This window comes from Coturnix japonica, chromosome 10, assembly GCF_001577835.2.
Source record: "Coturnix japonica isolate 7356 chromosome 10, Coturnix japonica 2.1, whole genome shotgun sequence".
NCBI classification, from domain to species: Eukaryota; Metazoa; Chordata; class Aves; order Galliformes; family Phasianidae; genus Coturnix; species Coturnix japonica.
In genome coordinates, this window is record NC_029525.1 from 16741050 (window position 1) to 16768947 (window position 27898).

General features: G+C 42.0%; 1 protein-coding gene across 2 annotated transcripts; it reads left to right on the forward strand.

Moving 5' to 3' along the window:
* The first annotated feature begins 184 nt into the window (after nt 1-184).
* Nucleotides 185-27802, forward strand: MAP2K1 (mitogen-activated protein kinase kinase 1). 2 transcript variants are annotated; one of them, XM_015873322.1, is made up of 11 exons: nt 185-264; nt 12418-12628; nt 14359-14505; nt 16607-16684; nt 17173-17224; nt 22594-22718; nt 24305-24512; nt 25125-25189; nt 25472-25533; nt 25913-25958; nt 26894-27802. In XM_015873322.1, the coding sequence occupies exons 1-11, from the start codon at nt 185-187 to the stop codon at nt 27005-27007; spliced, it is 1188 nt and encodes a 395-aa protein (XP_015728808.1). In that variant the 3' UTR covers nt 27008-27802. The 2 variants fall into 2 exon arrangements, with proteins under 2 accessions (XP_015728808.1, XP_015728809.1); XM_015873323.2 differs by lacking the exon at nt 185-264 and adding an exon at nt 9561-9727 and having other exon boundaries at nt 26894-27492.
* Nucleotides 27803-27898: the final 96 nt, after the last annotated feature.

Consider the following 27898-nt stretch of genomic DNA (forward strand, 5'->3'; position numbering starts at 1 on the left):
GTTCCGCTCGGTACCGGCTGTGTTAACGGCTGTACCGAGCCGGAGCGGCGGCGTCGTGTCCTCGGCTCCTTGTGGTGGAGGCGGCCTCACGCTCGTTGTGCGCTGAGGGGCGGCCCCGAAGTTTTGCTTCATCTCGGGAAGTCGGTCGGACCTGGCCCAAACGGGGCCGCGACCGGGGGGGAACATGCCCAAAAAGAAGCCGGGTCCGATCCAGCTGAACCCCGCTCCGGATGGATCCGCCGTCAACGGGACCAGCTCTGCAGAGTGAGTGCAGCCCGGGCTGTTCGCTGAGGGGCCGGGCGGGGCCGCTCCAGCACGGGCTGCTGAGGGGCTGCAGCTCCGCCGGGGGCCCGGTTCGGCACAACCCGGTTCCAGCGTTGTACCGGTGGTTCCGGGCCGGGACCCCTCGGGCTGAGCTGCAGCGGGGCGGGTACGTGAGGTGAACCCTGCGCCTGTGTCTGTAATGGGGTCTGTTACGTTGTTAGGTTATATAATTCCACAACGAAGGCCAAATTCTGCGCTTCTAACAGTGTATTTCATAGATGTGTATGGGAGAAATGTCATCAGGAGTCACAGATCTGTAGGGAAAGTGTGGGCTTCTTTTTTCTTTCTTTGGCTTTAAGATAAACCAGCGCTAATCTGAGTCAATCTGTCGGTAATTAGCACGTAAAGCTGGCTATGCCAAGGGGTGTGTTGGGTGAAAACGGCTTTGAGCTTTCCTGGCTGTAGCGTAGGTGAGCGCTGTGTGCTGTCAGAGAGGATGTGGGGTCTGAGGGAGCAGCCGGTGTGTTTTGTGCAGGGGAAGGGGGCAGCGAATGCCGAGTTGTTCCATTTGCTCGCAGTGCTGCTGGGTCTGCGTTACCGTGGGGCCTTAGTTTTGCAGGTGGTGTCAGAGCTGCGTAACATTCGTTACAAAAGGAGTTTCCATCAGGTTGGTAGATCTGTATTCATCACTTAGTTTATAAGCAGAGGTGATGGACTTCCTGGTGACGGAGGTGCGAGCTGTGGGTGTGTGTGTGTAAGGATGGATTCCTTCCCCTGTATGGTTCGCTCCTTGGATACCCGAGCTGCGCTCTGATGTGCTTATGTTCTGCTGTCAGGGAACACAGCGCAGAATTGCAGCGAGATGTGCACGTCTCAAGCTGAAAGTGTTCCACGTGTGCTGCTGTTGTTGCCACATTTTCAAGCAGGCTCAGATCTCACTCATCCACCTGATGGTCACAGAATACACTCAGTATCTTGCAGCTCCAGCTGTGGCACTTCTAGCGAAGTCTTTTGATGGTGAGCTGAAGGATGAGCTCTTCAATATGGCAGGGACTCACAACTGTATCCAAGAAAGAAATCTGAAATATCACTCAGGTTTTCTTCTGCATCAACAGGCAAAAAGATCTTCTTTCCATATTTATCTGTGTAGCACCTTGTAGGTGACTTTCTTCAAGGCAGTTGTGGATAAGTCAGTTTCATTTTCAGGGCTCCCTTTTGCATGTTGGTTTTTGATGCAGTAAATATGATACGCCTATCACTTTATTGTTTTGTTACCAACAGTTAATCAGAAGCCATACAGTATTAAATACTGTGGTTCTTAGGTATTTCTTCATACAGTAAGTGTTATCATGTTGAATTATTTTTACTGTCTGATACTGTTGGGTGCTTAGGGAGACTCCTGGGAGTACTGGGCTGTATTTACACTGATGGATTGTCTTGCTGCACTTTCCGCTTGGTGCTTTAATTCATCAGGTATGTGCATCTCCCGAGCTTCTGCTCTTTGTTCTGCATTAGACCTGTACCTGCTTTTGCCAAGTTTAGAGTTGTATCAAGTATTTTTAGAAGACAGTTCAGTGAAGAAGCAGCCCCAGTAACCTGTCGTCCCGTACACAGCCAGAATTAGTTTATTTCATCCTGCAGATATTACATCCTCATTGTGAAAGGCTTGAAATTACTCAGAATAATTGCTTAAGAACTTGGATATGGCTTTGGAATAAAGCTGGAAAGGTTTTGGTTTTTTACTTCTTTTAAATCTCTCAGGTGATTGATTATCTGCTCAGTAATTTTTCCTCTTGCTCAGCAGCTGAAATAAACAGTAGAGGTGTCTGAGTACCACGCGAATGCTTTGTGAAGCTTTGTTCCTGACTTAATGGAACTTTGGCCCTGAGTCTCCAGCCACTTCCAGAACACACAAACCTGTCGCTTTGGCATGAGCGATCTTGGCTGCTTGTCTGTTCCTCTCCAGAGCACAGAACCTCTTTAGGATGGAAGAATAAAAGCTCAAATTTAGTGAAGTAAAACGAAGACTGAGAGGTGAGATGGCTGTTCCGTGAAAATGAGTGAAGGAAATTTTTTGGGCCTGAAGACAGCGTTGGTACAAAACCAAATGGATATAGATTGGCCATCAGTAATCTTATGTTGCACATCAGAAACCCTCAGTCTGGAGGTTCTGCAGTGTATTCCGAAGAGATTATTGAGTAGGGGGAGATCCTTGTACCCTTGTTGGCTTTAAAATACTGAAGTTTGATATTTCTAGGATTGGGTGCTTCTGGTACTTCTGCTTCCTGGCAGAAGGGAAGTGGACAAGGCAGAAATAGGAGGAGGAGACAGTGACTCAGGGTGCTCTGCTTCCCCTGCCTCCTGTCTGTGTCTTCTTCCTTGTTTGGCATTAGGAATTCGTTGACTGGAGTGAGAAAAAGCTTGCAGTGTGAAGGGTTTGGAGTATATGCTGGGGCTTGATTCTAACTCACATGAATGTATTTTTGATTGGGAGGTTATAACTAACAAGTTGGGCTTCATAATGAGTTTGTCTTCCACTGGTCTCAGGGTTTTGCATTAGAATTCCCATGTTCAGAAGTGTTTATATATTTATACAAAAACTGTTTAAATCCATACCTTGAGATGTAAGTTGTGTTTAATGATAGATCGCGTGTATAGAATGTTTTGGCATGTATCTTAGACTTATATCAAATGTTCATTTGAAAAAAGTGAAAGATGGTCCATACATTTTTGTCACTGAACAGGAAAATCCAACAAGCCACAAAATGTGATGAAGCCTTATAGTTTCTTTTAAGTTCCTTTTTATGTTGTGGAAGTGATGAATGCTGCAGTTAAGATGTTTGTCACTGCTTACAGTCTTTAATTTCAGAAGAGACACTTTGTGATTGCTTTGCCTGCCCATCGCTTACATTTAGACCTGCCTGCCTATTGCCATAGCTACTCTGAAGCTGCGCTGTTTCCCTTTGCTGAGTAAATAAAGATGACTCCTGTCTCTGGTAATATAATTGGAACTTTCCAGAAATGCCTGGAACTTGGATTTAATAGACAAAAAGAATTGTTTTGAATTAAACGTCACTGCCTTTCCATTGTATAAGCATTTATATGGAGAAGGTAATTGCAATTGAAATACCATTTCCCCTTTTCCCCTCCCTCCCCCCCTCCCCCAGGTCTGTTTAAAGAATTCCAAATACACAACTCATGTATCCTTCTGTCAACTGATTTCTCCCCTGTCCAGACTAAGCTTTGATTCCTGCTGTAGAGGAACAACATGATGCTCATCTCAGGTGTGATGTGGTGAGTTGTCTTATGAGGTAGAGCAGCAGAGTAAGATATTCCTGTTGAGCTGTAAAAGCAGCATGAAAGAACGCTTCAATTTTAGCTATAAAAAATATATATATGGAAGGAAAGGTAGAATGTGGAGTTCACATCTTCCTTTAAGGCGCTGCAAGGAGGCAACTCTTTGAGGAGAGTGCAAGCAAATGCTGCCTGCAGGTTTGTATGACCTTAGGAACTGTGTTTTTTCACAGGATGAGACTTGAGATCAAGTCCAAAGATGTTGCAGAGTAACTTGGAAATCAGTGCCCAGCAAAATCCAGTCATAAGGGGGCACTTAAATTCTTAACACATTAGCTTTTTCTTGTTGCTTGTTCTCTTTCAGTTCATTAAGGAAGGCTCTGACTTAGCTGGCGTGACCTGGGATTACAGCTGCCTCTATTTGATAGTCAAAGAATAATTTGGGAATTATGCAGAAGTGGTTTGAACTTCAATTTGTATTGAAATTTTCTGAAGTTGTTTACTGTGCATCTTACAACATTCATGTTTGTTCAGTTTGGGCTTTGAACAAATGGGTTGAGGTGGGAAGTTGGTTTTTAATTTCTTCGGTCTTCAGACTTGCACTGAAACCTGGAGGGATGTGAGGTGAGCAGTAATTAGATGCTGTGGGGAGCAGGCCTTGTCCTGCGAGTTTCTCCTGCACGCAGTAAAGCTTTTTGCTCGCTTTTCTTGCATGTCAGTTTAGATGAAGGGAAAGGAAGGTCTTTGCCAGTTTGTTCATTGTAATGCTTGCTGTGTCACTTCTGCTTGTTGGCTTTGTATTTATTTCTGTATAGATTATGATTATTTTAAAAACAGTCTCTGCTGAAAGGCAGCCCCTGTATTGGGATTCCTTTGACTTCAAGGCATTTTCACGTGTGTGCTGGGAGGTGAGATCTGGAGGAGCTGGCAGGATTGCAGTTATGTTAAATGTGTACAGAATTACTGCAGAGCTGTAAACACTTGAGGGGGAAAAAAGTCTTCCTTACTTCCTACTGCCTGCTAATGAAGAATTAGCCAAGCTTACAAATGTGTGTGGTATGAGAACACATTTTAGGCATAATGTCATAAATGCTGGATGCTTTGAAGCAAACAACAAAACACTGTTTTCTGAGCTCTCCACATTTAGGTTAAAACATGTAATGACTTTCTTAATCTGCTTCAATCTGACATTGTCCTTCATTGACTTAGAAATAACGTTTTAATAATTAAGAAGCTAATAGAGCACATGACATGTCAGAGTAAAATAGAGTAAAAGCTTGTTTGAATGTCTTACCTCTTTACATTATTTGTGGATGCACGTGCTGAGAAAATATCTCAGTAAGCACACACAGCTAATGCACAAGTTGTAACTACCAGAAGAGGCAAATCGACCTGTGCTGTTCTTAATTGTGAACCAGAAGCTGTTTGTCAGGTGTGGATGTAGGAAATATTTCTAGGACAGTTAGCACTGATGTAAGAGTGCGGAGTCGTGTTGTGCACTTAGACTTGGGTGTTATTACCCTAATGGAAACTTACTGTCATTCCTCATGACTTTGTTGTTGTTCACAGAGCCTCAATCAGTTCAGAAGCACCAAATAAACTGTGCAGTGAAAATTAGCATTGCTGTGTTTTGCTGAGATCTGAGGTAAGGAATGTGCCAGCTGCTGGTTTGGATCCCGACTGTTTTTTCTGCCCACACCAGTTCTACAGATAGATTTACAAAGGTGGGATTTCACAATGGGACTCTTGCAAGATCCTGCTGCTCCAGAGCATCTGTCCTCCTTTTGCTCTGCCTGTGTGTTCCTGGTGCTTTCCTTGTCCCATCTCTTCCAGTGAACCATTGATCTGTATTGAACTGAGAGTTTTCCCTGCTGAAGAATCTCAGATGGGTTTGGCAGCTGGAAATAGGTGTTTTGCAGTTAAGTTTTAAGTGCCTGAGTTCTGGGTGGTTCAGGAATGAATGGCTGGGGCAGCATGGGGTAGAGCAGTCTCCTGTGGCAGGAGCCCCAGTTATTGTAGGGTTGTATGGCAGTGCCTGCGAGGGACACAGAGCTGCACTGCAATCCAGCGGTTACAATTTCTGGTCAGTACATCTTTTAATAGAATAGTCCTAGATCTTCCTCTCGAGAGGACCAGATTACTTCTGAGACCTTCCAGTGTTACTTAGTAGTTGAAAATGATCCTTTTTTATTTAAAAAGAAAAATATAAAGCTGGAGAGGAACAAGGCAACCTCCTATGCACTCAAATGATTTGTTTGGCATGACAGCAGGGCTGCTGTTGTTAGTCTGGGCAAAGGATGCTTGGTGAAGCATTGTCTGGAGGAACTAAAAAGCCTTGGATTGTAGGGAATTTTCTTGAGGCAGGAAGTTCATCAGGCAGCTGTTGGAGTGGGTGTCGGGTATTGTAACATACATGGGAGGGATGTTCAGGAATGGACAGAGGAAGGAATTATCTGTTGGATGGTCTTCACATTCCAAACATTCTCATACTAAAGCTCCCCCCGTGCTCTTCCCCACGTTACCCTCTGTGCAGCTCCTGTCCAAGGGAGCACTGTTAGCTGGCAGCGTCAGTTTTTAGCTTGCTGCATGTAGGGGGAGGCTGTTCATTCTTACTAAGAGTTTTCTTTGAAAGGAAGAAGTGAACTTTTGTTCTGAAGGCTTACTGATACATTGTTAGAAATGAGCGATGGGGTGATTTCTGGTTGATACATGTTCCGTATTATTTGCTCAGGCAGCCTCTTTTATGCTTAGGAAAGCTGCCTGCCAGTCAGCACTGCAGGAATTGAGCAACTGGGGAAGACGGAGTCACTGCTAGGAATCCCTTTGCAAACATCTGGTGAGAAGCCGTCCTTAACCTGACTCAATCCGAGCAACAGGAGAGTGAACTGCAGCAGGGCTTGTTCTGCTGACTGCTGAGGACTGGGTTCCTGCTGGCACACAGCAGGAGGAAGTGCATGAGGCATCTATTGCTGTGTGTTACATGCAAGGGCACGAGCAGGCTGCTTCACACTGCACCCTGTGTGTGAGCCCTTGCACAGATGAGCGCCTTCCTAACTGTCTACACGAAGGCTTTTAAAACAAAGCTCCCTGGCAGCTTGTCTCTTTTTCTTTGTTGTTTTTATGACTCTTTGCTGTTCCAGAACTTTTCCCGGTGTGCTGGGAAGATGAGTCAATGGCTCCAGTACAGGAATCTGATGCACAGGATGCATGTTCTAGGAGGGAAATAACACTGCTTTTTTTTTTATTATTATTTACTTATTTATTTATTTTATACAGATATTCTGCTTTTATATAGGTGTGTGTATGTGGTTATTTCTGTACATATTGTTACAGCCTGTACATGTAAAATCAAAATGATTATTTTCTGTAGTAAATGGTAATATTGGTAGTACTCTGTACTCTACTCCCAGCTATAGTTTTTCTTATGTTTCTATCTGCATGTTCCGGCACTTCTCTTTTCCCCATCCCTGATGCTCAGTTGCAGCTTTTAGCTGCGTTCCTACTCCCCTGCTCTGCCCCTGATGCTCGCAGTTGTGATCTTGGCACTGGGGGGTTGTAAGCAGATACTGTAACTTCATCTCTTTGTTACTGTAGTGTCTCTCTAAAGCTTTGTCCTTATCCATCATGGGGTTGTGAAGATACTGTAGCTGTTGCTACCTCCCTACCTTGCCCTTGGTTTTATTAACTCCTACTTGAGGGTTTGGAGACTTAAAATATTTGAAAATGAAGATTTATCAATGCACGCGTGTAGTCTGGTGATTAGAACTTTATATGATCTGTTTATCCTTTGTGTTGTTTTGAATCCCCAGCAAATTTGTGTCCATAAGGAAGCACAGATAGCCCTGTGGCTGTGCCAGTCAGTGGTGGCTGGGAATAGCAGCAATGGGTGCACAGCTGAGTGTGGCAGGAAGGTGCAGAACTTGGTGATTCAGTTCTTGGGATTTTTTTTAAAATCAAGATTGAAGAGTTAATTTGCTACAAACTTCAGTTGCAACACTACAGCAAGTCTGGAGAAAACTATTGACTGAGCAGGATACTGGTGATAAAGCTTAGTCACAGCATCGAATATGGGAAGGAGGCTGGAGCCCTGCTGGCAGCTGCTGCTGCCCAGGTCGGAGGTCTGTAACCCAAGCAGTGCCCGTGAGCAGCTGCCAAAGGCTCTGTGAGCAAAGGGAAGCTGATGTCTGTCCCGTTGTGCTACTTCTCACATCTTTATCTTTTGTGTGAGCTCTGCCTTCAGATCAGATATGTTATCTGATGCTTCTGCTCATTTGGAAAAATGATTCTGTGACATACTGGTTGGGCTTGAGCAAAACAGGAATGCCTGCCTGGTGGCTCGGCCTCTGGGGACTCTCAAGTTGTGCCAGTTGTTGGAGACCTGGAGTCACATCGCATTTTCTTTAGAACACACACCTTTCGTCCTCAGAGAAATGAGAAAATTTAAGTAAAATTAGGCTGGCAGGAAGCTTTTCAGGCAGGAAAATTGGTTGGTTTCACATACCTTTTACCAAGAAATAGATGTGATTTAGAACGATCTGCTTCTTCTCAAAATGTGCTGTACCATCTCTGCATCCTGAAAACAGAATGGTGCATTGAGGTGTTAATTTTAATGCTAGTAAAGAGCACTTATATTGGGCAATCATACGTCCCACCTAAAGGTAATGATTATTTATGCAGGACCTCTAACATGCAATATTGAAAATGAGTGGGAGTTGGAAAATGGTGCATTTATTCCATGTTGCTCTCGCAGGGTGAGCTCAGATCTTTGTGGCGCTTTACGTGCGTGTTTTCTGAGGCTGCCCTGGAGTCAGCCCAGAAGCAGAGGCACCTGTCCTGGAAGCTGTGGGCTGCTCAGATCACATTTTCCATCCTATTCTCTGTTCTTTGTTAAAGGTAAAATTAAATTGTGTTTGGTTATTTTCCCAAAAAGCCTTATTGCCCAGGTTGGGCAGCATTGTGCAAAGCAGTCTGTCTTCTCAGTGCCTCCATCTTCTTCCTATTTTATTTCATCTCCCTGGCTGAAGTTGTTCATGGAAATAACGGAGTGAACTGCCTACTTTCTCCTTTAGATTGACAGCTGAGTAGGCTTGGGGAAAGTGTTACTGTCACTGTTCTAGAAAACAGCCCCTAAGCTTGTGTCCTCATCTGACAGCAGAGCTGCAAGTGAATGTACTTCTTTATGCTTTCTCTCTTGCTAATTGTTCAGCTTGCAGATCCAATAGTGATGGCTTTAAACAGCTATTTGACAAATTGCTGTTAAATATGGCATTGGATTTCTATTTCCTCTTCCAGCTTTCTTCTTTTCTGAAGAAAACTTTGGGCTTGTGTGTAGTGTTAATGCAGACTTCAGTGTTAATGTAGGCTTTGCTAAAGTGAGCTTAAAGAAAATCTCAAGGATGTGGAGTGTTGTTAGTGTGAACTAAGAGCAAGGAGCTCTCTTCTCTTATTGCAGTGTTACATAACAGAAGACTGTGGCAGTGTTTCTCTTCCCTATCTCAGTTCAGAGAGCAGCTGTGCTCTCAGATGTCTAATGCAGCACTTCTGAAGGAGATTTCTTCAGTGCTGAGGTGGCTGCCCTGAAGAGTGTGACCTGAAGGCTCCTCTTGCCTTCTACCCATCGTGGTGCACAGAGGGAGCACACTTTGCAGAATCTATTGCTCCTCTTCACCCAATATGAGTGTGAAAACTTCTATTCAATGTGAAGTGGAAGTTTTGGTTGCTTTTGATTTATTTCCTTCATTTGGATGAGAAATCTTGCAGTAATTGCCCCTGGCGTTCAGTAGTTAAGACAACGCTTTGTGAAGTGGTGTTGTCAGCAAGCTGTACAGCATCTCCACCCATTCCTCCCCATTGATGAAGGAGGCATTTACTGAACACATCCTGTGGAATTGCACTGTGTCTTTAACCAGCGGGGAGAGCAGCGCTGACCTCCCCACTGCTTCATTCAGATGGTCACATTACAAAAGCTGGATTCTTTCCCTGGTGCGCTGTGTTAGTGTGTGCTTGGCTTTGGAACTGATAGCAATAAATTGGATGATAACCTGTTGCTTCAGAGTAGTGCTTGGAACAGGGAAGTGCTGAGGTGGTTTTGATGATTTCCTGCTTTGATGGAACCCTGGCAAAGACATTGCTTTGTGACAGTGAAAAAACAGCTCCAAGACTGCAGAAGGTAATGGTGATGAATTTTAATAGGAATCTGTCTTTTTAAGTAAGTTCTGTGTAAGATTGAGTACATCCTAGTGCTGCGTCTGGAGGCGGCTGTTGGCACACCTGCATTCTGCTGCTTTTAGAACATCCGTAGTGTCTTTGTGGGGTCCTTCTGTCGCATGGAACCGTGTGTTCCATCTGCTGTATCTGCTGTTTTGGTTTAATTTGTAAAACTTGGAGTGCAGTGATGTACCTGTTACTGACACATCTGTTCCTGTATGTTCTTTGTACTTAGGTGTTGTTCTGCCTTCATGCTGTGATGGTACAGATAATGGTCACAGCTACTGGTTGGGAGCAGAATTGCTGCAGGAGCCAGGGTTCAAATGTGCAGCTTCCTAACTGTCATTGCCCTTGCATACTGGAGCTGGATTAGTACCAGCTGTGTTTTAGTGCTAAAAATACACTTATTTAATCATTTCAGATGCCTCAAGCAAGTGACCAGAATGAGAGAGGGTTAAAAAAAAGAAAGTAACAAAGGGCAGGACAGAAGGTAACCATAAAGGTAACTGAGATGTTATGGTTGGTTACAATCTGGGCAGTAATTTGGACCATGTCTTTCTTGGGTGAATTTCTTTGAAAGTTTTCGTATTCCAGCTATGTTACAGTTAAAGAATTGGTTCTGAAAAATACAAGTGAGACCTGAGAACTTAACTGCTGTTACTGCACATCATGGCAGGTAATGGAGGCCCTGCCATTACTGCTTGGAGCACACTGCTGATTCAGGTCCTGGTTTGCTCTGTGATACTGACAGGAGTACTGAGGCTTTGCTTTTCCCCTCTAGAGAAGTGTTTTAAAAAAATAAAATAAATAAATAAATAAAATTCTAGTGTAATGCATACCTGAATAGAACAAACACAGATGACATGAGTGCAGTCTTAGCAAGTTGTTGTCTTTCATGCAAAAGCATTGGCCTGACTGAGTGTTTGTTCCCTCACACTGGCACGTTGTCTGCTCCAGGCCACGTGCACAGGCATCTTGCTGTTGTCTCCAGGCACTGAAAGGCTCTTCTGCTTCAGAGCAAAAACTCAATAGCTATTTTCTCCCATCAGAGCGAGGAAAGCGATGTCGAGTTCTGTTCCCATAGCTCTGGTTCCCCTATTGTTCCAAGTGAGCAGCCCTGCAATAAGCAGTCTGAAAAAAGACAGAGCGTTCAGCTTTCCTTCTCAGAATTTGTGCCTGAATGTAGGAGTGGCCTCTTGCCAGGGCAGGTTGGAGGAGGTTGTTTTTTTCAAAGGAAACTGAAGTTCCCTGATAAGGTCAATTGGAGGCTGTGCCGTGTTGGTCTCAGTGGGTGACCTGGAAATAAAGCACCTGGTGATATATTTGCTTCATTTTACAGTAATCAGGGTTCTCTTTTAAGCATGCATCTAGATATTACTTTTTCATCACTGTTTGCTAATCCTATGCCTGGACTGACTAAATACAAAACCCAAGTGACTGAACACAGCTCACCTTTCTATCAGAGGTCTCATTCTGTCTCCTACTTAGTTCAGCTCTTCTAAGTATTATCGCTTCCTGTGTTAGTCTTGATTGCATCCTGTCTAACGTGGTTAAACTGATAAACCAAGTGAGAGTGGGGCATCACTTAAACTTCGAATGTTCCTTTGGCAGGGAAGAGCTGTGAATGCTTGTGGGCTTTATATGATTTACATTGCCTGTACCTGGGGGTGCACTCACATCAAGGTTGTTGTCCTGTCTGGAGGTGCAGGATTCCTAATTAAGAAGTTGAGGTTTCACCCTGGGACTCTGTCCCATGGAGTCTGAGAGTTTTTTGTCCTTGTGTCTTGGGAAATCAGCCTCGTCCTCATAGCACCATCCTGGCTGCTCAGGGAATGTGCCTCTCTGCTGTGTGTTTTATCAAGTGATGAACAGAAATGGTTATCTTGGTTACTGATGGATCTTAATTGTATTTTTTAGTTGTTTTTATTTTTAATGGAGGGTGGTGTAGGCTGTAGAAGCAGATTCTCTTCCAATCTTTCATCTTGCATTCCCTGTGGATGTTGCCTTAAATTTGGCTGAATGTCAGATATTTGCTGTTTATTCCTGTGGAAACTTATTGTTTCAATTGGAAGCAGGGAATTTTAAATGGGCATTTAAGTTTTCAGATAGCTGGGATGGAGTGTTTTATAGAATCTGAAGTTAAATTATTTTAAAAATTAATTATTGACATCTAGTTGAGAAGCTTCTACATGAATTAATTGTATAATTGCATGAGAAATCAATGGATTAAACACATAGGCTCTGTAGGAAATGACAGTGTAATCCTTGAATATGTGGAACTAAAAACAGCTTGGAGAGATGCGCAGTGATTCATGAGGTCTGTGATCAGGATTGCTGCTGAGTCACTAAACCCGCTCCTGTCAATAGCTGAGCTTAACACATGTGAATTTGGCCTGTACCTCAGTGGTACGTTGCTTGCTTGTTAATGGCACTGCTCAATCTGGAATAAAATGCTGCTTTCTTAGAACAGAGATCCAATGATATGTATCTCATGGGGATGACTGTACAAGTCTGTTCCTTCTAGATAATGCACGTATAGGTGCAAAAATATAGTGTATTCAGTCTGTGAACTCAGTGATCTATTGCTCTTCCTCTTTTGGTGCTGCTGAGTAAGCTCAGCCTAACAGCCAGCTTGTTCTTTCTGTTGTGCAGGACAAACTTGGAAGCGCTTCAGAAGAAGCTGGAAGAGCTCGAGTTGGATGAACAGCAACGGAAGCGCCTCGAAGCTTTCCTTACCCAGAAACAAAAAGTTGGGGAGCTGAAGGATGATGACTTCGAGAAGATCAGTGAGCTGGGAGCAGGGAATGGTGGGGTGGTGTTCAAAGTATCTCACAAGCCTTCTGGCCTCATCATGGCAAGAAAGGTGAGTGCCTTGAAACGAGGATGTTTAGAACTATCTTTATTAAGCAGGCTTTCAAATATAATTCAGAGGAATAAGTGATGCTGACATGCAAAAAACTGCTTAGTGCCAACTTGCTGAAAAGTAGAAGTTAATCTTGCTTGTCCTGTGCTCTGATTCCTCAGAATTAGTGTCCTGTGTTAGTGATGAGAGGTTAAGAATTACTTCCCCTCTTCTCCCTTCCCTTCACTTTGACAAATGGGATCTTTTCACCTGTGTGTGTCTTTCAGAGAAAACACAGTAGCCTCACTAGTCAGTAGGAGGACTACAAAGTTACCAGAAGCTGCAGCTGGGGAAAGTAGCGATATCTTGTACTCTGGGTCAAAAGTTTAGAGGAGTGGAAAAAACATACTCTATGTAATAGCTTCCTTTACAGCTGCAGAGCAGGAAAGGGCCTCTGGAGGATACTGGAAAAAAAAGAAAGCTCAGAAAACTGAAGATGAGGGAATGTGCTGGAATACAGCAGTGTTTCCTGCTTTACAGTTTCCTTTAGGGTGGAGGTGGGTTCTGTGCAGAAAGGCACTCAACCTTCTGGGGATAGTGCATATCAATGATCCAGCTTTATGCTGCAAAACCAATAGCAGTTGTGACCCAGCTTATAAGAGAACAGAGAATTCATTCCTTAAATAGCCTGATATTTTAAACCTCATAGATGAGAGGAGCTTTTACTTTCTCTCAAAATCCCTGGGAACCAAATACAGTTATGGAGATGCGGCTGTGTCTCTATAGGATTATTTCTGTTTTGTTACCTCATGCCTCTTCCTTCTGTGAGCGATGTTCCTTGCACAGGTGGCACATCTGAAGGACCAGCAGGCCTGGGCATTCATCACTGTACCGCAGTAGGTCAGGAAGCTGGCAGGCTCACCTGCTTCATGGGGAAACAGAGCAGCCTTCCAGCATGATAAAACAGGGCATGTTCAAATGGCAGATGCCACTGTTACATTACACTGAAAATTTTCATTTTGCAGCTTGGGGATAGGAAACATCCATCCCCTTTAGAAATTGGTGTATGAAAATAGCATCCTGTTGATAAACTCAACCTACCCCCAGATCTTGCACGTGACGTTCCACAGTCCTACCAGATGCTGTTACTGATTTATCAGACCCTAACCTTTTTCAGTGTAATGGTGTTATTTACAGTGTCAGTAGTTTTAATAGACTTTCCTGTAATAGTTTTTACTCCTTAAAACTTTTAACCAAAGTAGGATTTTTATTTATATATATATATATATTTTTGCCATTTTTAATGAGAAATTCCTAAAAGATTTGGAAGTTGTCTTGCTCAGAGATGGCATGAAGACAGAATACTTGAGTAACTTGGAGAACATCTGTTGGTTTATATAATACAGTCTATTTTAGGGATAACTTCATGTTTGTGCTCTAAATCTAGTATTTCTCATGAGCAATAATACTTCAACTTCCTCATGCTGTATTATGGTGTTTTGTCTTTCCCTTTGCTACTATGAAAATAAGAATGACTTTACAGTTGAGCCATAGGATAGCTATGATGGGAAAGGGAGACTGTGAGGTTTGACCTGCTCTAAGCAAACACCTGTATGGTCAGAGTGGGCTGGGTTACAAATCTGGGCTTTGGAAACCTCTGAGGCTTGCAGCCTGCACACCCTCTGAACAAACTCTTCTTTCTGGAAGGCCGCTTGCCACTGATAAAATAATAAGAATGGATTATTTTGCAGTTGATTCATCTAGAGATCAAGCCAGCTATTAGAAACCAGATCATTCGTGAGCTGCAGGTTCTACATGAGTGCAATTCACCATACATAGTGGGCTTTTATGGAGCTTTCTACAGCGATGGGGAAATCAGCATTTGCATGGAACACATGGTAAGTACATAGTAATGAGTTGTAACTTGAAGGTATTAACAGGCTGTATGTTCAAATTTGAGTGTCAGGAGTTTAACACACAGGAGTTTATTCCTGTGTGAATAAAGAATCTGAAATCATTTCAGATTCCTAATTTCTTCTCCTGTATCCATGGTGCTTTATATAAAATTTCTCAGAATTGAAAAATATTAACCTGATCTTGCTCTTCAAATGCTTGTGCTGGGTTAGGTTTGATCTTGTGCAGTATTAAGAGCACGTGGATCAAATAACACTGATTGGTTTGACACCTGTGGGGTCTTTAGAAGCTCTGATAACAAGGAAGTAATTTCTTGTGGTTCAGCTGAATCCATGTTTTGTCTCTTTCAAATTTTACAGGAAATGCAGACAAAGATCAGTGCACAAGAAGGAAACAAATCCTTAAGGAATTTAGACAGTGTTTTAAAGATCAAAGTATTTTAGTTTCATTTTAATAGAAAAGCACTCATTTTTCTAGGCACCGTGTGGCTCCATGTGGTCATAGGAATGCGATTTTCTGTAGTTAAAGGTTTAAGAATATTTTCCTTGCTTCTTTGCAGAGAAACCTTACTTTCTCTGGGAAGTACATGTGATTGTTTTAGTGCTGCTTTGGTCTTCTCTTACAGAAATTTTTAGAAGAAATTGATGGTTGCTTAGGAACAAGTGATCACGATCCATTTTGTAAAGCATGTTCTAGCTGAATAGAAAGTGTGTGTGCTCCTAAAATACAAGTAACTATTAGGAATTATAAAGAACTTAGCTTCTCAGAATTGAAAATGGTAATGAGAAAGAAGAATAATGATAAAATATCTGGGCATTGCTTACACAGATGTTTGAATGCCACAAATGTTCGCATCTGCAAGGAATAAAATAACCAGAGCAATTGGGATTTGGAAGTTCCTAAGCAGGGAATATCTCTGGTGGATATCTTTTCAATGTAAGATAAGGCAGTATGAAATCCAATGTTTTAGTGCTGGATTAAATGGTCTAGATCCAGGATTGTATGGAAAGAAAAGTTGATTAAGGAGATACAAAACAGTGAAGGTGGATTACTTCTAGTCTTAATTAAGTGATTATGTTGTTGACGTAATACAGATCACTGGGTGGAAAGTGCATTCCTTTTGGGAAAGAGATTAGATGAATCTCCTTTCATTCAATTAGCATCAGTCGGAATTCATACTTTAGTAAAACATGTTCAAACAAATTACAGGTGGCAAAGGCCTGACGATGTTAGGGTTTGGTATTTTAGGTAAACTCAAAATGAATGCTTGGTCTTGCTTAACAGCGGGTATGTAACATGCAAAATGGTTGGAGTCTGTTCCTGAAAGATGCTGATGTTTGCAGCCAGGGCTTCCAGGCAGCTGAGTTGTATTGAGCCTCTTCCAGTATTAGAGCTGTTCCTCAGGGGGTAAGAAGAGGTTCTTTCAGATACTCAAAATACTGAACCAGTCTTCCTATTTAGAAGCCCTTAGCAACAGTGCAGTGTATCTTACATTGCTTGGGTTGTCAGTGCATGCATTTGGTTTAGCCTCTTAAAATTAGTAAGGCTGTTATTTATGGTGGAACTTTAAACAATATTTTGTCATGGTTTTATGGTTTCTCATCGATATTCCACATCATTAACTCTTTAATGCCCAGTGCACTGTGCGATGTTATGATGTGGAATACCAATGGAAAACCCATAAAACTATGAGGCACTTATTTGTGTTTTGGTGCTTTGAGAGCTTCCCTTGAAAGCTGACAATCACTACAGATGCACAGAGCTAATAAAAGTCAATTTCCTCTCCTTAGGATCTACTCTGAGGGTAAGGGGGACAGATCTAATTACAATCACAGCGCCATTAACACCTGTATATTTAAGAAGCAGTTCTATATTTTCCAGTATTTGCACCCTGTTGATGAATTGCAAAACATGGAGCAATTCCCATTAAGGAATGATATTTTTTTAGTTATGCATCACAACAGTGTTAAAATGTGAAAAGTAACATTTCCCACTTAATTCAATCTTCAGACTATAGTCTTATATTTTAACAAATATTTTAGAGCAATTTATGTAAAGCTTGACTACTGAAACATGTATTCCCAGGATGGCGGCTCGTTGGATCAAGTGCTGAAAAAGGCTGGAAGGATTCCAGAGCAGATACTGGGCAAAGTCAGCATTGCAGTAAGTGTGCTCGTTGCTCCCAAAGACTGTGGGTGGGTGTGTGTGCATCTCAGCTTGGTAATGCAGGAAGCAGCTGCTCCAGGACTGAGAGATGTGGCAGAGAGAAGTGTTCCTTAGTTTTAAAGTGTGTTTTCTTTTAAAAGAAGGCAATCTCTGTACATGTCACTATTTGGTAGCCCAGAACATGTCACACACTTCAGTGCATTTCCTTTCATTTTGTTTTGTATCAGTGGGTGCTTCTGGATAAGAGCAGAAGTAACATTTCATTAATTGATTTTTTTAATGTTGTCCTTCTGGTATTTATTGTGCAACAAGCTGTGTGTGTGCAGAGCATACACTGAGGATCCTCTTGAGTCTGGTTTTTAGCAATGTTGATGTAACAGAAGCTCCACAATGTACTTAGTGTTCAGTTAGAATCCTTGTAGAAGAAAAACATGCAATTATCTTTGGTTTCATAACTGTAAAATTCTTATTTTACTTGTTTTCAGGTAATAAAAGGACTCACGTATCTGAGAGAAAAGCATAAAATAATGCACAGAGGTGAGATACAATTTTATATTGCAAGTCTCCTTCAGTGTAATTTTTTTATCCAAGATGAAAATACTTCCATGATAAATTCCTCATGGTTCGACAGGATTTTGATTCAGAGGGTTTTTTGGGTTGGTTTTTCAGCAGTGTGAAGGAAACTTAACATTTCTTACTACAGCCGTCATCTGTCTTCAGCTTCTACTATCCAGACTGTCTCTGAATTTATGTATGCTTATATCATAGCGTGCTCAGAATTTGTCTATGGTTGAAGCTGCTTGCTGCCAGGGTTGCTTGCATAGCTGGGAGTTGTTTAAGAGCTGGGAATCTGACTTGATACAGGGAAGCTCGCTTTGCAAGCGAGACAGGAATATATTAAAGGACCTGAGTTGTTCAACAGTATTTTATATACTGACTTGTAAAAGTTGGTGTTTCTACCAGCTGTCCTGCATACCACCTGTAAACATTTGTCTTGCAGGATGATAACTTCCAGACTTCCAGACTTTCAAAACCATTTTCTTTCTGTAGTTACATCAAATTGTTATTTCTGCACTGCCAGACCTTATTTTCCCTACCTTATTTTCAGCTTATAATCACCATTTTCAAAACCCAGCTCTTCTATTAACATGACATGTTCCATGAAAGAAAAGTCTCACTTGATATGAGAAGGTAATAAATTCCATTATTCCTGACGTGTAAACTGAAGACTGGAGATGGAGTGTTTCATATCCTGGTTTGAATGGCATCACTCATTCTGTGCACTGTGTGCTGTATGCCAGCTGTTCGCTGAGTCTCGTACCATATGAGATCAATCTTGAGATTGTAAAAATATCTTGATCAGACATTAATGTGTCTGAGTATGTTTGCTAATTGCTGGCCAAGTCTGATTTATACAATCTGTTGTACAATCACCTTCTACATGAAGTAGATTGTGTTTATTATACATCACTGTTATTTTTTTTTAAGCAATCAAATATAGCTTTCTGCTGGAGAAAGGAGACTGGAGACTCCTAGAGACTTCTGATGGTAGTTGCAAAGCCACTTTTCTCTTATGAGTTCTTACATCTTCATTTTAAATTCTTAGGCTTTTTTATGACTTTATTCTTTAAGAACTCTTGGAATCGCACAGCCTTGGGTTGAGGGGCAAAGCCAAACCAAGGCCAGGTCTACAGCATAGCAATAGCACTACATTGACCTGGGAAAACCCTTCTAGTGCAGGTGAAGTTCTTTCTGATAGTTACATTTTTCCAGACTGCTTCTTTGTTGAATCCCAGCTGAAATAAATAGAACTACTAAATGCACACTTCTCTTGGTGTAACTGAGTCAGCATTATTTTGGAGACATAGCTGTAATCATTAGAGACCTGTTCTACTTTATCTGCCTTCTGTAGTGCACACTCTGTGGCTATTGTTCCTGCACTGATATGGTGTGACCAACACTCAATGTGAATGGCTTGTTCCAGGGTTGGGTTTGGTTTAACATGGATTTTGCTTTTGTGTTGTGGTGAGCGCAGGAGACTTATAAATAGATAACCTCACTAACACTAGCGTGAAAAAGAAGAGCAAGAATAAAACCCTTCTTAAATCTGGAGTGAACAAGGTCTGTGGTAATTCGTTTCCAGGGAGCGATTCAGTCCATCAGTGCATCTGGCATCATAATATCAACAATAGTTTGCAATGACCTGGTAAGAGAGTGTACTGGGAGGAGCAGAGGTAGATGATGCTATAAAGTGTCTCTTATCAGTAAGATGAAAAAAGTAAGCATACAAAAAAGGTGGTGTGGGGGAGAGCTGTTCCAAACCAAAACAGCTGTTTCATAACCAGCAGATCAGTGTGTGGTTTTCAGTGTCAGGTTTTGGTAGTGTGCAAGACTGGAAAATAAGGTTTGGAGGAGTCTTAGTGCATCCTTGGAACCTTGTATGCATCCTGCTTGTTTTCTGGTTCCTTGACTGGTCTCACTCATGGATGTTTTACGAATCAAGTGTTCATTGTCTGGGGAAGGAAAATGAGTCTAAACGAGATTGCCAGCAGCCTCAAATAATGTTTCATGTACCTTCTACCATTGAAGCGGACTGTTCAGTGGATTTAGTGCATAAAGAACAGTTTAAGGAGAACCTGTTTTTCTTGGGCTATGTAACACCATCAAAGCATTATTTTACTTTAATATAATGGGTACTTTTGAGCATGGAGTGAATGTCTGTTTTGGTGTGGTTGATGGCAATAGGGGATAGTTAGGGCAACTGAGATTTTGGCATTAGTGTGGGGCAGTAAAACAAAGGACTGCTATGATGTCATCATGGATAGGAGTTCACTTCAGGGTAAGGGTCTGGTGGCAAGATGTTAACAGCTTCTCTGTGATCATCTGCAGGAAATAGCATCCTGCATTCTGAATGTGAGAGGATGCTTTTAGACAAATAATGCTGAAAGGAAGGAATACAGTTAAAAAAATCTGCAGAACTTGTCAGTGATGCATTTTCTTGGATTGATCAAGTAGCTGTGACAATCTTAAAGGACCTGCCAGAAATGGGATGTGGTTGCTGCTCATCATGAGGCTCAGTGTAGCGTGCTCACATGCAGAGATACGGCCTGAACTAGCTGTGACTTCTGAGGCAAAGCATTCACGTGTCATTACAGGCAGCTCAAGGAAGAAGTCATTAGGGGTTATTAAGGAGGGAATGGAAAATAGTCTTTTTATAGACTGCTGGCTCACTGGGAATACCGTGCTTTGTTTGGGTTCTCTGAAAAGACAAGGTACAAATTGCCAAACTCCCAAAAGATGGACAGTGGGATACAAAGCAGGCACAGAAAAGGAAGGGGCAAGGAGCATGACCACGATAGGTTATCACAGCAACTCCTATTCTGTTCAATAAAGATAACTGTAACAGTGACTTGAATAGATGTGCTACTTCTGTGCTCTGGTTTACTTCTGTGGTTAACACTGGAAGGCAGCAAATGAGAAGGAAAAGCAGGTGTCCTGTCTCTAGTTGCAAAGTGTTTTGACAAGTTTTTAATACATACAAACTTTTTGCTGTTTTTTGTTCTGTTTTGTCCCTGAATAAATAGAAATACTATAAAGTAATCAAAGTCCTTTTTAAGCACTGTCTGAGTTATAATAATATATGGGAAGTCTCCTCTTGCACAGTGAGGTTTCTGAGCTCTGATTGCAGTCTACAGCTCCAGAGCAGGAGGTACAACACAGAGGGCTTGCTGTTAACAGTCTGTTGTGGTGAACTAGTTCCAAGGTCATTCTCACAAGATCCTGCCCTGAGAAATCACTTAAAACAGGAATAGTTGTGTGGAAAAGCTCTCAGAAGGCTCCTGGTTATATGTGTGTGATAGATATTGACTTCAGCTGCTACATCCCTTTTCATTTTCAGTGGTGATGTGTGTGATGTCCCTCCTGTCTTGGAGGTCTGGGCTGTGCCTCTGAGTGTTCAGAGGATAGTTGTACAGCTGAGAACCCATGGCAACAAGTATGTACTTTCTTGTAAATGTTTATGGGCATCTTACAATCACCAAATGTGCTCCAGGACATTCTCGAGTGCCTTGCCACTCGCCTTCCCTTCAAAAAGAATCATTACAGTAATGTCCAGGCCCTTTACTCTTTCATCCTGAACTGGCTTCTGCTCCTGTGATGCTGAGCAGGGCCCAGACAGAGCAGGCACACCTCATCAGGGTTCCATGACAGCCTATAAATCCCAGAAATTCTCTTTTGAAGAGGGAGCTGGTTAATACAAAGTGTCCCATACCCACCTGTCTGAACTGACTTAAGAGCATCTCCAGAACTGTACAGCCCTGCTGCTAAATAACCCGTAATGATGCACGAGAGGTCCTTTCATGTTCTTTGAAAGCCACGTACTTTATTTCTGTAGCACACCTGCTCTTCCTTTCTAGATTTTTCCTTTTCTTGTGTGATAGAGCTCACACTTTGAAGGATACCTTGGCATTCCTGTTTTGTTCAGCATTGCAGATCTTTTTGGTTTCCAGAGAAACTGCTTAAGGGATCATATTCTGGAGATAAAATAGCACTGCAGGCTGCATATAGAGGGCTGGAAAGACAGCAGCATTTTTAACATTGCTTTCTGATCACACTGGAGGCCTTGAGAGAAATGAAATGCTTGGGGAAGGGCAGATTTTGTATACAATGCCAGGGAGTAGTCATGACATGCTGTGCTATTGTGAGGAGGTTGTGGTGTGTAACAAAATAGAAGCTTGCAAAATGCTACAGGTAAAAAAGTCTTCAAAAGGCCAGATGGTTTCTGGAATGTGATTTTTATTTTATTTTTTCTTATTAGGTGAATGTCATCTGGTTCATTGGCAGTGAAGTTCTAATGTTATTTTTTGCCCTTTAATTATGAGCACGAAGTATTCATGTTCTGCAGAGGTAGTTGGGAATTTGTCTGTACTGAACTGAAGTGATAGAAGTGCATGGATGTGTTGCCCCACAACCAATAGGGCCTCTAGGATTTGTCCAGGCTTTGCAGTGCTTCCAGTTTATTTTGCAGACACCACTTTCTACTTTGCTTTTACACAGAACATCAGCTGAAGTCTCCCACGTAGCTGAGAGCTGCTATCTGTGCTGCCTGTTTTCCTGCACTAGCAAATATCTGCTTGTTTGGTTTCTAGTTGTTTTTTTCTTCTCCCTGCTGGGTTTTTAAACAAACAGAACAAGTTCCTAGACTGAATTCTTCCTTTTCTCAGTGAAGTGTGATTGTGGGGAGGTCTCTATGAGTAGTCAAAGCTTGTATAAAGAAGGCAGAGCTGGGAGGAGGTCCAGCTGTCTGTCTGTGAGCCTTCTGGAGCCTTGCCCTCTGTGAGGACTCCCTGCTCTGTGTCAGTTGTGTAGGACATTCTGGTTTCCTGCCTGCTAAACAGCTCCACTAAGTGCCCAGGACCCAGAAATCCAAGAAGTAAAATTCTGATACCATTAGGTTGGGGGTGCTGGTGTGACTGCTAAAGTTCACCGTGAGATTAATGTGTAGGGCTTCTTGATATTTGTGCACTAAAGAACACCGCTAAAGAGTGGTTAAGCTGGTATGGCAGCATACTTCAAATATCTGTCATTGCAAGGAGGCTGGAGATGCACAAACTTAATATTTGAAAGCTGTGAAAGTGGGTGAAATCCAAAGCTAAAGATCACAGCGTTTTTGCACTTACATTTTAAGAAGTTTAATTTCACTTATGTATATCTAAAGAGAGCCCGTGAGCTGGGCTTGGATAGGGAACCTGCTCTCTTCTCTGGGAATACTGAAGGAGGGGTGGGAATCATGGTGTAGTTAGATGCATGGTATTTCTCACCTCTCATGTGACTTTCATTGTCAAATTCCACATTTTATCTGTTATAGCTATAAAATCATCCATCCATTTTTTTTTTTTTTTTTCCAGATGTTAAACCATCTAACATCTTGGTAAACTCTAGAGGTGAGATCAAGCTTTGTGATTTTGGTGTCAGTGGACAACTGATAGATTCTATGGCAAACTCGTTTGTGGGCACACGCTCCTACATGTCTGTAAGTACAGATTTGATAGCTTTGAGCTCACTATGCATTATCTGGAGTGGAGTTATCACGACTAATCAAACACAAAACCAGCTGTTGTGGCTATTTCTACTGCTTTCATAGTTTGTTTCACTTCCTGCATTCCAGGAATATTCCAGGATGATATTACACTGAAGCTGGGGGGGAGAACTGTGGCAAGAGAAGCCAAGCATGTGGGATATTTTCATAATACTACAGAAGAGATGCAATTACATCTGCATTGCAGAATCCAGTTGGTTAATGCATTTGCGGTTACTGTTTCTGAAAAACAGTATTTATGTCTTGTTCTCCTCATTTAATTCTTGTGCTTTCCACTCCAGCTTTCTACTGCAGTCACTAGGGAGGCATGCTGCTCCCTCATTAGTGGGTCTGTTGTGTCTGCTCCTGAGAACTATGTGTGCCTCTGGTAGCAAGGAAAAGCATGGGAGTGGCTATTGTGGGCAAGGCCATGGCAGCTGCTTTGGGACTTCTTGCAGCACACTCTTTATTCGCGTTCACAAGGAGTACCTTTGAAGCTTGCTCTTCAGGAGAACTGTGCATTATGTGAAGGTCATCACTAATGGAAATAAAAGATCTCTTATTCTAATGTACTTACCTGTTCAGCATGCAACCAATTACCTCTTAAAATTGGAGCATTCAGAGTTCCTGCTGTAGAACTGAAACTGTGGGCTTGAACTTAGAGGACAAAAAGCATAATAATGCTGCTTCTGCTCAGCATGGGGCCTGCATTTCTACATCAAAGCCAGTCTACTCTTTTTTGCTGTTTAATATGGGTAACATACTTGAAATAACTGTGGCTTATGTTCCCACACACACTTAGAGGCTGTTGCTAACAGCATTAATAAAAAATCTCTTAGAGGCCTTTGGCATGCTACTGACTTTCCCTTTTTCTTCTGGTAGAAGGAATAAGAGCAGAGTGCTGCCTACCTTCAGGTTTTTTCAGTTTGCTGTTTCTAAGAGACTGAGATTCAGCTTTGCTTTGTGTCTCACTCCAAGCCGTGACTGTGGTTTTTATTCTTGTAATACTGTCTGAAGTCCCTTCTCCTGCAGTGTCTCCCTTAGTGTACTACTTAAAACTACAGCTGGAGAGTTGTTATATGCAAAAGAACAAGGTGTGTGCAATCAATAGTGCCTCACTTGAATACATTTTCTAGATTGTAAAGAAACTTTCACAACATAAATATTTAAACTTACATTCAATGAACGTTTGTGTATTTTCGTTTTGGGGCATCTTTAACCACAGCTCAGGAATCATGTGGTTTATCCAAATGGTTTCCAACCAGCTGTTTTTTCTGTTACACTTCACTACCACATCAGTGGATTGCAGAGCTATTTATTTAGAAGCTATTTGAATATGGATCTGGAACTGAAGTATGCCTGTACTTTCAATAGCCCTTGCATTAACACATTTCTTCTATAGGGACCTATGTGAAGTGTGTCCCACCCGTGTATGGGGGTTTCATCACCTGCTTTATTCAGGCTATTATAGAATGCAACTCTAAGTTTCTTTGTTACAGTACTTTACAATGTCTCCATCTTCTTTCTTTTCTTTCTGGTAGCCGGAAAGACTGCAGGGAACTCATTATTCAGTGCAGTCGGATATATGGAGTATGGGGCTGTCTCTGGTAGAAATGGCCATTGGCAGATACCCGATTCCTCCTCCTGACTCTAAGGAGCTCGAGTTGATGTTTGGCTGCCCAGTAGAGGGAGATTCTCCAGTCACAGAGACCTCACCCAGGCAAAGAACACCTGGTCGACCAATGAGCTGTAAGTTCCAATGGGAGAGGCAAGTAAAGCAATTAACAATGAAACCAGCCAGTGTGAGCCATACCAAGTAGATGGTCAAAAGATATACAAAACTAATGCTAAGATATAAAATCAGTTAGATTCTTTTCTGATATGTTTTGCTGTGAGCTTAAGTTATTGCTTATTTAGTATTGATCTGCACAATGTGGCTTTACACTTAAAGTAATTAAAGGTTGAACAGACAAGGTTGGATAGGGCACCTGCTTCAGTCTCACTATTAGGAGGTATTGGAGCTTGAAAATCACGGGCTGGATGTCCTTATGCTAATAACCATCCTATTTCTGATTGCCATTGAGATGCGTTCTGTTGGTATGGTTCATCGCCAAAGATGCAGCGATATCCAAATACAATAGGAACATTCTCAGTGAAGTTAATGATTTGGATCAGACTTGAGAATAATGATCACTGCTGGAATGAAAGTATTACTCTGCTATTCCACTTTCCCTCTTGAATTTACTGGGTGTCCTGAAACTCTGCCATGCAGGAATGAAACATATGCCTGTTAGCTTCTGGAAACAGCTCTACCACTTAAGAATGACGCTGTGTTTTCCCACTTACCTTATTTCTCCTTAGCCTATGGACCAGACAGCCGACCCCCAATGGCGATCTTTGAACTTCTGGATTACATCGTCAATGAGGTAATCAACTATCTGCACTAATTTAACTGTAAATGTGATAGAACATAGGGGTAATGTTATGCTAAGTCAGGTTATCTGATCTTTATTACTGCAGTAGGAGTCCTTGTTTGGGCTGTTCGAGTCTGCCTGATACTTGCTTCAGAGCTCAGCTCTGGAAAGATGGCATAGATAGGGTAGCATTAGGGCAGCTTTACTCAGAGGTTGGACTTAGCTGAGGCTCTGGATAGGTTGTACAGCATCATTTGTTCTGCTTTAACTGATGGACTTCTGTTTTGTTTTCAGCCACCTCCAAAACTGCCCAATGGTGTTTTTGGCTCTGAATTCCAAGATTTTGTTAACAAATGGTAAGTATTTTTTCTGCTAATGTGCCTAAGGCTCATTTAATAGACACCAGCGTGACAAACGTATGCATTCAAAGAGAACCCCAGAGCCAGGAGGTGTTAAATAAACATAAGTTGAAGACATGATCTCTGCTTCCGTGGCAACTATATGAGTACTTTCTCAGCATTGAAAACATGGCAGTACTTATAAGGACAGATCATGCAAAACTCTTCTACAAGAGGATCCATGCTTTTATGAGTGGTGTGCAGAGCATTGTGCAGAGCATTGTGCAGTGAGCACTCCATCTAGAGTGGTGTCTTCCCAGGACAAAACCAGCATACCAACACAATCTGACCTGATCTTTATTCTGAGTGTAACTTGTGTAATCCTTTGTTTTCGTAGTTTAATTAAGAATCCTGCTGAGAGAGCTGATTTGAAGCAGCTGATGGTAAGTGAAAGTTCTTAACTTGAAATGGAACGCTATTCCATACAGGTTGGGTTCCTCAGTTGAGCTGAGAGTAGGATCAGAGCGTACAGCCTAGAATGTCTCTTGTGCCTCCTGACACAGCTCAAACAGTTTTGGGGGAGGGAGTGCTTCTCTTACCCAGAGATCTAGAGGCCTCAGGCTTTTACACACCCTTAAAACAGGGACTGTGGAGGAGCCCCGTGGTGGTTTTTCAGTCTGCCATTTGTTTGATTAGCAAAATAGCTTTTACTTTAGCCAATCGTAAAGTATATAAGAGAACAGCCAAACCACATTCCACTACTAACCTTATGGACTACTTCAATGAAGTTTCAGCAGTTTCTGGGGAAGAAGCTTGCTTCTCTTCTTTCATCAGCTTGATATTGCAATATCTGTAACACTACCAGACAGAAACACACCTTTTTTTTTCTACATGAAATGACTTTCATTCTCACTGGATCTTCTCATGGCCTCAAGTTTAATGCTACAGCTTAACTTCTGTTGCAGAAAATACATTTTTCTGTGCCCTGATGCTGCTGTGTAGCAAGTAAGGCTGCAAAATACAATCAAATTCTTTCTGTTACAAAAAGCCCTTGTGTCTGACAGCAGACATTTTCCACAGCGTGTTATCTCAAGCGGCTGAGTCACATTCTTATCGCATACTGTGCTGTAAGTACCTTTCAATAGGCACTGTGTAGGCAGTATTGTTCTGGAATACTTTGCAGTGTGGGTACTTCATATGCTGATTATTTCAGTAATCCTGCAGAAGAGCTCTACTGGCCACCTTAAGCTTACTACACAATTTGGCCACAGAAACATAGAAAGTAAATCAGACTTATTGTAGCTCGTTCAAAATGATTCTTTACCTCCTCGTGTTGCCTTGCTGAGCGCTCGAGTAACTTTTATTTTCCTCTATTAAGATTCATGCTTTCATTAAGAGATCTGAAGCAGAGGAGGTGGATTTTGCAGGATGGCTTTGCTCGACCATAGGCCTTAACCAGCCGAGTACGCCCACGCATGCTGCTGGAGTCTGAACGTGGAAGAGCAAATCCTGTACCATGCACCTGTTAACAGCGCTACTTTGGTCCTGTTTCCTAAGCTTGTACCCGTTCAAACATGTATTTCACCTCTTAAGGAAGAATGTCTTTATAGCATGTGCCAAATTGTTTTAAATTTTGTCATCAACTAATTGGTATCGTATTGGGTTACATTTGTTTGCTGACCAAAATGTGAGATGTTGAAGTTACAGTGCTTGCTGATTTTAAGTGAGTATGGATATTCTTTCTTAATGACAATATCACGGAGGGGGAATTGACCCCTGGATTGTTTGAACTTTATCAAGACTCTTTGTAAACTGTTGGTACTTCAGTCATGCTTACCTAATCTCCTGTGCAAAAAAAAAAAAGGGTTAGGGATGCTCCAAAACTGTATCTGTTGAGCATGCTTTTGCTGCTGCCAAACTGTATCTTGGAAGTTAGGCCTAATGGTTCCAATTTGCTGTTGTCTAGAGATCACTCTTTCCAGGTAAAGAAGGCAAGAGCTCTGCACTCCTCGGGATGGACAGGGCAACGTTCTACTTGTAGACTTGTTCATATTTCTCTATTTATTTTTAAAATGTATCATCATTCTTGGATTTAGTGATGTCGGTCTCTCCCATTGATTTTTAAAGGTTAGCAGAATCATGACAAAGATCCGGGCAGTTTGCTTTCTTTTAACCTTCAGATTCACGATGGCTGTGTTTGGTGTCTAAAATGTATGAAGATCCTCTATTGTTTTATTCTCTCGGATGTTTAGCAATGGATTCTCTTAATAAATATATTATCAAGTAATTGAACCTTCTCTTTTAAACTCAAAAGGAAAACTTCACCAAGACCTTTGTCTTAACCAGTGCCACATTGTGTGTGCTTCATTCCCTGTCTTTCATA

What these genes read in the sequence shown, in the direction of transcription:
- MAP2K1 (XM_015873322.1), top strand. Translation starts at nt 185, where the DNA reads ATGCCCAAAAAGAAGCCGGGTCCGATCCAGCTGAACCCCGCTCCGGAT. An exon ending in GCATAAAATAATGCACAGAG is followed by an intron (nt 17,225 to 22,593) that starts GTGAGATACAAT and finishes TTTTTTTTCCAG; the next exon opens with ATGTTAAACCATCTAACATC. An exon ending in ACCTGGTCGACCAATGAGCT is followed by an intron (nt 24,513 to 25,124) that starts GTAAGTTCCAAT and finishes ATTTCTCCTTAG; the next exon opens with CCTATGGACCAGACAGCCGA.